A 10518-nucleotide genomic window follows, 5' to 3' on the forward strand; every position below is an offset into this window, starting at 1 on the left:
TTGCCCAGAGGAGCTGCCCTAGATGGGAAGAATGTAACAGTCCCCAGGAAATACAGAGCTGAAGGGAACTGGGCATGTCAGACATGATTTCAACAAAAATCAATCTGCCTATAAAATGGTATTTCTTGTTCTGCAGGCCAGGCAACACAGAAAGTTTGCTGTGGAGGAAGGAGATCATCTGACCATGCTGAATGTTTATGAAGCCTTTGTCAAAGTAAGTCAGCTCGAGTGGATGTGGATTTGCAGGAGTGGGAGGAACCTGAGGTTCTCATTTCTGAATCTGGAAGTTCTGGGTACAAAAACTCCTCAAAGCTAAGGACTTCCCAAGCCTATCAAGTGATAGTTCTACATTAAAAGACTTTCTGGTCACCATTTGCCACAGATCTTCCACAGTTCTCTGAACAGGGAGTAAAAGAGAATTTTGTTGGGGTACAGCATAGAAATCTTATGGGTAGAGAGCTGTGTTTTCAAGGAGGTAGGGATTTGGTCTTGGGGAAAACAAATGTCCAAATTTCCAATGAAATTAATATTTTCTCATGTTTTACTGATGATAATCTGCATTTAAACCTAGCACTCTTTTTTCTGGTGTTAAATGAACTCATTGATCATCATACCCTGAGGTCTAACACCAACCTTAGTACTGCTCTGTAAGCTGAGGTTTATTTATTAGTTTTGAAGTTGCTACACCTATTTGGGAGAAGTATATTTTGCTGATGTAAACCACTTCTGTAGTAAAATACTTGCAGCAGTGCTGAGTTGAAGCAGTATAACCACCCAAGTGTTCAAACATGACTTTTTTCCCCAGCCACAAAGCAGCCAGGTAGGCACCAAGTGAAATGTTGCCCTTCACACTTTCTATCTATGTAATTCTCTTAGAAACAGTCAGATGCAAAAGCTCTTGGAGGGAGTGTTGGATTCTGGAGAAACAGCCCTTTGCAGAGAGAAGACAAATGAAAACACCACTGAAAAGGTTGCTTACACTTTGAGGTTGAAAACAGATGAGTTTATGATCTGAGAGAATTAAATGGAATGAGTGATGCTCTTCTCTTTCACCACATATGAAGAAATGAAGCACATCTGTTTGAAAACACCCCATAGCATTTGATCTGCTGCTATTTACAAGTTGCTTGAGACATGTTTTTAGTTACTAGTGCTCCAAAGCCTTGTTAGTTGCTCTGTAAATAGGTAATTTTCAGGTAAAACCACAAGAAATGTGTTGCAGGAGACCAGAATTAAAACAGAGCAAGGCTATCCAAAAGAGATTGGGTTTGCTTTGCTGATGGTATCTCATTAAGATTTTTTTTCTCTTCTCACTGTACAGCACAGCAAGAGCTCCCAGTGGTGTCAGGAACACTTTCTGAACTACAAAGGGCTTGTGAGAGCTTCTGTTGTAAGAGAGCAGCTGAAAAAACTTCTCGTCCGCTTTAAAGTGCCAAAGAAGTCCAGTGAAGGTGATTTTTTTTAAGCACTTATCCAATACACAGAGAAGGTAGTTTCCAAACTGTCAGTCTGCTCCCTGCTTTTCTTGTAACCTTTGGGGTATTTTTACCCTGGCCTCAAAATAATGTTAATTCAGACCAGATTTTTTTCCTAAAAATGGCTGCAAATGAGCACTTTAACCTATTTGCACAATTAAATTTTAGTCTAGTCTTCATTAGCTGATATTTCCAGCAGAAGTTTTAACCACTGATTATCTATTTAATAGACAGATTTTCTAAAAGACTCATAAATAGGTCACCCTGTTCCCTCTTTTGTCTTGTCAAAAAAGCCATTTTTGTTCAAAGTGCTGTTCAGCCTTTGGGATGTGATTTCCAGCTGTGCTGTGTGTGCCTGGGTACTGGGACTGGTTCTTAGCACTTATCTCTACCTGCTCTGAAAAATCAGTCTTCAGTGCTCAGCTGTCACACTGGGCTGCTTTAGGGACTGTGGAACTCTTCATGGAGACACAGGTGGCAACATTCCTTTTTTAGGCAGCAATTTTTGCTTTGCTGTGAAATTGAAGTCAAAAGGAATTGCAGGATTTGTCTGCTCTCCTGCCGTTGCTCTCAAAGCCTGATACACTCTGAAAAGTTGTTTGAGATGATTAAGTGGTATTTTAGGGATTTTTGCCTTTCCATTGACTCATCTTACAGAAAAATTCTTCTTTCCAGGTGATCCAGATCCTGTTTTGAGGTGCATAGTTTCTGGATTCTTTGCTAATGCAGCTAAATTCCACTCCACAGGAGCTTACAGGTGACTATATACAGTTTCACTATAACTGGTGCTTGGTTGGAAAGCTCCCCTGATGAATAAATCTAAGTTTAATCAACAAGCAGATGTTTCTCCTAATTTGCAATTAGGAACATGTACCAATAAATGCACTAAATATTTGAAGTTCTGTATTTGGAAACTGCCTCAGTGTTTATCTCTTCTCTTTGGCAAATATAACAAAAAATATTAACAGTGGGAAGCTGCTACTGGTAGTCATTAGATTGCTTTAAGTTAAGCAAGTACAGTTGTAGTGCAGTAGTGTTGTAGCACTCCCAGAGCACTGAGTAAAAGCCTGAAGTGCTGCTTTTTCTTTTAATGTAGATAAAACTCTTTTAGGACATCAAATTATTGATTGTTCCTTTCACCAGCATTTAAGCCTGGTTTCATCCCTTCATTAAATGCAAATGTTGTTAATTTACTCCAGCCCTTTCATTCTTGCTTTTATTAAACTGAGGAGCTATTTTGTCATACTGGGGCAGAAAGGAACCAAATGTTAAGCAATAAAGAGAGGCACTGTCTGAAATAGAATCTTGTTTTCAAGGACTATCCGTGATGACCACGAGCTCCATATCCACCCCAGCTCAGTGCTGTATGCAGAGAAGCCTCCACGCTGGTAAGTTAGAGCTGCTTCCTCTTCTTTGGGGATTTTTTAAGGGATTTGCAGCATCCAAATTGAATTGTTTCTCTCCATCAGTGGAGGAATAGATGTAGAAGGTCAGTTCCCACAGGGAGAATCCAGGTAGTGTTTCCTTTGCAATATTTTTTGGAAGTATCCAAATAAATAAGGGGAACAGAGTGATGTTTGACTATGAAAGAAACTTGCAGAGGGTGGAAAGCAGGGCCAGGTGACCCTGTTTAGTGGGCATCACATCTTACACTACAGATTGTTCTCCAAGTGGTCTCTGTACCTAAACAGAGCTAGGGTTAATTTATTAAGCCTATTAAGGAAATATCCTATCAAACAGGTGTCACTGACATCTTTTCTGAAAATATTGTTGCCAGGATTGCTCCTGGGAAGCTTCACCTTCTCCATGTTTTGCTCCTCTGGAATGTGATTTGGAGAATTGTTTACCCAGCATGTGACTTGTTTTTAATTAATGGCCAATCACAGCCAGCTGTGTTGAGTCTGTTAGGAGATTTTATTATTCATTCCTTTCTAGTCTTCTGATGAAATAGTTTCTTCTATTCTTTTAGTATAGTTTTAGTATATAATTTTCTTTTGATATAATATATATCATAAAATAATAAATCAGCCTTCTGAAACATGGAGTCAAGATTCTCATCTCTTCCCTCATCCTGGGGACCCTCAAACACCACCATAAACAGGTGCTGCAGAAATGGTAAATGGATTTCAGGGAAAGGGCTTACACATAAAATCATGATGTGGAAAGTTATGGCTGTCCAGTTGATTGAGCAAAGAACTGACTGTGCTTCCCATTAGCTGGGATATGATCATTCCGTGTGCAGGTCAAAGATCCTCTGATAACAAACAGAAATGTGTGTGGAGCTCTCAGGTCAGCATGATTAGCCTGAAGTGTTTGGACTTCCATCCTGCACTGCCTGTTGCTGAGACTGAGAAGGATAAGCTTGACCTGGTGTCATCCTGTCACACAGGAATTAATTTAGTCAGCAAACTAAATTTCAGTGCTGCTGCAGCCTGGGCAGCCATCCTTCATTGAGGGCTTCAGTTCTCTCCCTGCTACAAGTGTATAGGAAATGTGTTTTTGTTCTGGTTTGTTTTCTCTGATTTATTTTTAGCTGTGTTAGTTGCCATGTCTCAGGATGCATTTGGCAAAGAGAATTTTGGACTCTTTCCTCTTTGCTTTTGAGAGCTAAATACCAATTAATGAGATACCACAAACCTCAGGTGTTTGCAGCTCTGCTGTGTGCAGAAGGCAGATGGTGACTAAAGGATTTGGTAGCTGCCCCTTCAGTGCAAGGGTTTGCACTTCTTGGGGAAAATGCCCTTACCTGCTGAAGGTGACCTCAGAAATAGATTGTCCATGCTGGCAACCTGACTGTGCTGGCAGTGGGGATGAGTCCCATGGTTGGATGTGCCTAAATCTCTTCCCAGGAGATGTTCTGGCAGGAGTTAAAGCTGATTTCTTCCTCTGGTGCTTATCTCACCTGGCTGCAGACTGGCGCCAGGCATAGTCATGCTGGGCTTTGTGCCCTCCTTGTTGTGGGTGCAGGGTTTTGGTGCTTTGAACGTTTTCCCTTATGATATCACAGAGTAATTCATATTCTGTCTTCCACAGCATCAGTTGTGAGTCCCCCTTGACCCTATTATAAGAAATCTTTCATGTATACCTTGCACCCATATGGTCTGGTAGTATGTGAGGTTGTTTTCATGGCAATCTGAAGATTTTTTAATGTGGACAGCTCTGACTAACTAGAGAGAAAGAGGCAAGAGGTTGAATTACAGCTTAAGGACTCTCTTGTCACTCTGTAAATGCCACCTCTGGCAGCATGTATGTGAAACTGTCTAAATATGTGTTAATCATCTCTCCCTCACTGCTTGACAGCAAACACTATCCATTTTTGTCTCCTTTCTCCCAGGGTAGTGTACAATGAAGTCATACAGACTGCTAAATACTACATGAGAGATGTGACAGCTGTGGAATCCTCGTGGCTCTTGGAGCTGGCCCCTCACTTTTACCAGCAAGGAACGGTACGGAATCGCCATAGAGGCCAAACGGTACCATTGCTGCTCAGCAGCTCTTGTGTCTGACCTTTCTCAGGGGTTATGTTCTGCTTGGTCTAATGGGACAGAAATCAAGTTGGCTCTGGTCATTGTAGTGGTTTTAATGTAAAGGAAGAGGTTAATAAGTTGAAGCATGAAATGTTTTTCCCTGTGATCCAGCCAATGGATCTCAGAGTTACAAAATGAGATCCATTTGCTGGTGAAGTTACATTTCCCATGGTATCACTTTGGGAAATGGAGCCTTCAGCCATTCCACACTTCACTATAGGCCTTGGTAGCATTTCCCTGAGCAGCACTGTAGGTAGGCAGTGGTCACACTTTGCATAATAGTTTTAGGAGAACCTTTGCATGCTTTGCAAAATTTGTGGAAATCCTGAGCATTAATTATGTTTACTGCAGAAGAATCAGTTCTGATCTATTCAAATGTGAAATGGCAAAGAACAGCTGCTGTTTGTGCAGAGCTATATTGCAAATTGCTGTGTGTGATACAGATACCTTTTATTTATAAGTATCTTTTATAGTTGTCACCAACCTGAATTGACTGTCCCATGTGAATCTGTCAATCCAGACATATTCACCGGTCATTCTGAGAACTGAATTGGTATTAAATATTATCTAAATGTTAGTTCAGCTGGATCTGTTGGTACCACATAACCTATAAATACTGTACAATTACCAAATTGATCTTGTATTCGATTGAATTTCTCATGGGACATTAATATCTACTGAGCTTTATATTTAAAATTAATGAAACATTTCCAAAATCCGAGTGAAAAAATGCATTTGCATATCAGACCTATGAAAAAGTGGTGTGTTTCTAATTTATACATCTGCTTCACTATTTGGCTTCTCGGAGAATCTGATGTTTGTTTTCTTCACTTCCTTGGAGTTTTGTCAAAATGGAGACTCCTGTGGTGCAGGGAGCACCTTAGGACACCTCTGTGGTTACAGTTCCCAACAGTTTGGCATCTGTTCATGTGATTGACTCAAGAGAGGGGTTTTTTATGCTCATCTTGGATAATTCATCTCAATTATCCAGACAATGCCCACCTATAAATGGACTTACTAAGTTGCTGAATATTTTCTGCCTTTTTCCTATAAGAATTTGACAAAGGCAGTGATGCCCCTATATGGCAGAGCCTTGAGCCTTCAGCTGCTGGGAGATGATCTGCAGAAAAAAGAGCTGAGCCAATGTTGTATCAAATCTGTTCCTGCAATAATTAGTCCTTTGACTCACATGTTTACAGTTGTCCCATAATTTATATTTAGCAGCCCACACCCACACAAAATCCTGTTGTGACCTCTCCATGGGCTGAAGTTTGGGGTGAGGTTTTCCTTTAGGTAGGTGGTAGCAAAGAGGACTTGTCTTGAATGAGGGAATGTGCTCTCCAGTGCTACTACTGCTGTAGATATTCTAGGAAATTACATCAAAACCCAATTTTTACCAAGTTTTTTACCTTTTGATCAAGTGAAGTCAGTTTGCAGTATGATCTAATCATTGCTTTCATCCTAAAAGAAATGATAGCTCTCAAGGATGATGCTGGTTTTGGGGAACATTCTCTCTTCCAGCCTGGTCAGTTATCCATATCAGCCAAAAATCTAGGGTGTCCTTATAAAATGTTTGAAAATTAGAAATATTTCTTTTGTGTAAAACTTTGAGTCATACATGTGAAATATGAATAAGTGATCTGTTATAAATCACACAGGTTCATGTTAGTTTACAGATATTCAGACCCTTTTTCTACTGAAGAATACATCTTTGTGTTAGGAGGGAAAGGTTTTATTCCTTTGTCAAGTTAAAAACAAATTACCACTGAATTGGACTCTGTTAAAAAATGTTCTTCTACAGCTTGATCTTGGTCAGTTATTTCTCATTCTAAGTTTTGCAGAACTCTTCATATTTCCTTGCACATTTGTAGATCTTTACGGGCACAGAGGTTGCAAAGATCCAGTGCAACTTCAGGATTAACACAGTTGTTAAAATCTTGTCCTTCATTCTCCTGGTGCTTTTTGCAGATGTATTGTTGGGAACACATCTTTCTGTGCATTTTTACACCTGGAAAGTTGCTTCCAGTGGGAAATTGCTTCTAAGCTTGCAGCTAGTACAGAAGAACTAGGAGTTATTACAAGCCAGAATATCACTTTGGGATACATGTGGGTTTTTATTTAATGGGTTTATTTTAGTTGTGTCAGTAACAAGCAGAGGTTGGATGGGTGGGGCTATTTGTGTTAGAATTTATTTAAATTGTGATTAAGGATAGAAAGCATTGTAGTTGATTTTCTCCTAATTTTTGGTATATTTGCTAAGCAGTTTTTTTGTTTTCTTGCAGCATCTTTCCTTGAAAGCAAAAAGGGCTAAAGTAGATGACCACTGACATAACTTCAGTTATTGTGACATCAGAAGCAGAACCTACCAGTGATTTCAAGCTGGCTACAGTCCATTCAGCAGTCAGTTCATTAGCAATTTGATGTTCCATCAACCTAAATGTTTAAATGCCTGCCAGGATCTGTAGGGGTTTATGCATGACCAGTACATTGTAAACCTAGAGCTTGCATTGTGGACATTTTAATCTTTGCCTACTTGACCTCTCTTGTTAATCTGGGCATGTTGCTCCTTTTAAATAGCTAGAAAAAAAACAACTTAAAAAGTTAGAGGACATACAGGACCACAAAAAAACCTGAAACCTTCAAGAAAGAAACAGATTTCCTGGAGTGGTACTGCCTTATGAGCGTGGGGAGTAGGGTACCCTGCCTCCTGTCACCCAGAGCACTGTGACTTACACCGGCCAAACTGAGCCTGGCTCCTGCCAGCAGGAGCTCAGGGCAATCAACTACCCCTTGAAATGCAAGGTGCTGCCATGGAAACATGGATTTCCTGTTGGACCATCCCAAACTGGTGCAGCTTGTGCTCCCAAGCAGTAAAAGTGTCCTGCCCGAGGCTGAGCTGGCCCAGCTCGCTGTGCTGAGCAGGCCCTGGGGACTCAAATGTCTGGGTTCTGCTCATGGGAGTTGCTGTTTGGGGAGGGGGAGAAAGAGCAGCTCAGTATTTTTAAGATGGATTAATTTTCTGCTCAATCAGAGGAATAAAGATGTTCACAACCAATCAAGTTCACAGACAGGGCTTTACTTTTCTTTTTTATCCTATGAGGGAAAAAATGTTGACCTTCCACTGGCTGGAAATACCAGTAAATTTCATTGGGGAATATCATGGAACTATGTTTTTAGCCTCTGTTGATCAGCAAAGAAGGAAATTGTCTATACTTTCCTATAAGGAACACAGTCCTTTATATTTCTTTTATTACAAATCTGTTCTTTGCTGCTTGGGACTCATTTTCCTCTGTTACTGAGGAGAAGGATGCTCTGAGCAGTTGCTGCTTTAATTGGGATTCCATGGCTACTTTTCAGTAAGCAATTATGCTTGTTTGTGTTTTAACAACACAGCTTGGATACACATTTATTTATTTCCATTTTTACCTATTGCTATTTATTTTAGGAAGACATCGCTTGAAAATTTTATTTTTGTAATTCAGCTGATTTGATGAATGTGTTTTTTGGCATATTAACTGTTTTATTTTCTTAAAAAAAAAGGATGTAAATAGGCAAAAATTTCTACATAGAAAAAATGCCTTCCTCATCACAAGACTGCCTTGAAAACTTTCTTGAGAGCTTCTTTACCTTGTCCCTTCCAAATACCTGCCGAGAGAACATGTTGTGCACTGTGTGGTCTCCTCAGCGTGTCCATCCTGACTGCCAGCACAAACACATGTACCAGTCTCCAGGAATGGCACCAGCAGCATGAAAACTGTGTCACCTTCTCCTTGTTGTCCCTGTGCCCCTCACCTTTGTATCAATCACTCTCTGAGACGGGAAGCTCCTCGGGGCAGGGACTGTCTCCTAGCCAGAGCTGAGAGCAGTGTTGGAACTCACTAAAAAGATTTCATTTGCAGGTTTTTTTCTCTTAAAGGATTGGAGAAAGAACTGAATGTGAAGACTTGTCAGTTGTCTGTGTTTCTCTGTCCTCTGGAGGTATTCTTAAGAAAAATAAAACTGTTGAATTGAGGAAGCTTGGGAATGCATCATTTGGGCCTGAGCAGGGGGTGATTTCTGGGGTGCTGGGTGGGTGTGTTGGGCTGGGCTGGCAGAGGGTGGCACTGCCTTTGCCAGCTCTGAGAACTGTGGGTGGCTCTGGAGACCTGTCCTGTCCAGATGTTCTTTTACCTGGCTGCACAGCTGCAGAATTTCCTCTAGGAGTGATTGTGAGTCCTGCTGAGGTCAGAACCCAGGGATGTGCCAGCTTTGTCACAAGCTGCAAACCATCATAGTTAGGTAAGAATGAGTGCAGTAGATCTTTATAAACAAACAAACAATTGAGACTTTTTTAACAGTTTCACAAACTATTGAGGCATCTCCACACCCAGAACAGGCAGAGATCCAGGCTAAGAATAAGTGTTAGGATCCAGACTGAGGTCACCTTTAGGGAGAAAACGCTGCTGGCATCAGAGATGTGGGCCCTTGGAAGGTGTTGGAAGACAGAAAACTTTTAAAAACCCTGCAAATCTCTTTATTTTGTAAAGCTTTGGCCTCCAGCTCCCTGCTAGGTTAGTACAGAGCATTCTGCTTTAAATAGCTTGGTGCAAGGGGTGGCTCACTGCCTTGGTGTGGCTCTTTGCTGCAGTGACAGGCTGCTGTGGGCAAGGCTGGAGTCATTTGAAGATGGTTGTCAGGAGTTTAGGAAACATTTAAGGATTTGAACCCTGTTTTTTACAGAATGAGGTTAAAATATCAGCCTGTTGAATCAAAATATTGCTTGGAATAGAAATCATTCCATTGCTAGCAAGGAGAAAGATTTTTTAAAAAGTGAATTTACTACCCATTGACATCGAATGATTATAGGGTAAAAAAAGGAGCAACTCCTTAAGCCCCTCAGAAAGTGCTGTCAATATTTCTACTCAGGACTTCAGTACTGTCAGTTCTAGAAGAAAATCAAATTAAACTGGAAAAAGATTCAGCCAAGAAAATAATAGTTGAAATATGTTTCTCATCTTGTGGAGTAAAAGTAATTCTGATAAACTAATGGGAAAACAGTCACAACCCTTTCTGGTTAATCTGAAGAGACAAGTAATTAAAAGTTGGGAGCCTTGGTTGCAGGGAAGGAGGGAGAGAAGAGAACAGGGAGCCTCTCAGAATTCCTTTTGGGAGCATCACTGTCGTGGAAAACTGTGCTCATCCCAGGAATCTGGTAATTGTCTTGGAAACAGATTTATTACTCTCATTTCATAATGTTCATCTCTAACAAGTGATCACACAATCAACAACTGGCAAAGAAAGTCAACACCCCAGCTCAGCATTTAGAGTAAGTGACTTTGCTGGGGCTTGGAATAAAAAAGTTGCCAGATGAAGGTAAGTAGCTTGTGGAAAAACTGTTCTTATATCCAGGTTTTGGCTGCATTTTGAGAAAAGTGCCAGTAGATGGCAGGCACCGGTTTCAAAAAGTATCTTGGGCAAAAACTAATTTGCCAATTCTTCAAAAGTTTCCCTTATTCTTCAGTTCTAACATTTAATTA

General features: G+C 40.6%; 1 protein-coding gene across 2 annotated transcripts in view; it reads left to right on the forward strand.

The window, feature by feature from the left end:
- The window catches only part of DHX35 (DEAH-box helicase 35), a 30829-nt gene extending 21872 nt beyond the window's left edge, over window positions 1–8957 (forward strand). The window contains exons 17-22 of one of the 2 annotated variants that reach the window (XM_058814606.1): window positions 137–214; window positions 1322–1451; window positions 2151–2232; window positions 2792–2863; window positions 4810–4948; window positions 7285–8957. In XM_058814606.1, the coding sequence (XP_058670589.1) occupies window positions 137–214; window positions 1322–1451; window positions 2151–2232; window positions 2792–2863; window positions 4810–4948; window positions 7285–7329 (546 nt within the window). In that variant the 3' untranslated portion in view covers window positions 7330–8957. The remainder of the gene's footprint in view (window positions 1–136; window positions 215–1321; window positions 1452–2150; window positions 2233–2791; window positions 2864–4809; window positions 4949–7284) is intronic. The other variant, XM_058814607.1, reaches the window with a different exon arrangement.
- Window positions 8958–10518: the final 1561 nt, after the last annotated feature.

This window comes from Ammospiza caudacuta, chromosome 15 (genome assembly GCF_027887145.1).
Source record: "Ammospiza caudacuta isolate bAmmCau1 chromosome 15, bAmmCau1.pri, whole genome shotgun sequence".
NCBI classification, from domain to species: Eukaryota; Metazoa; Chordata; class Aves; order Passeriformes; family Passerellidae; genus Ammospiza; species Ammospiza caudacuta.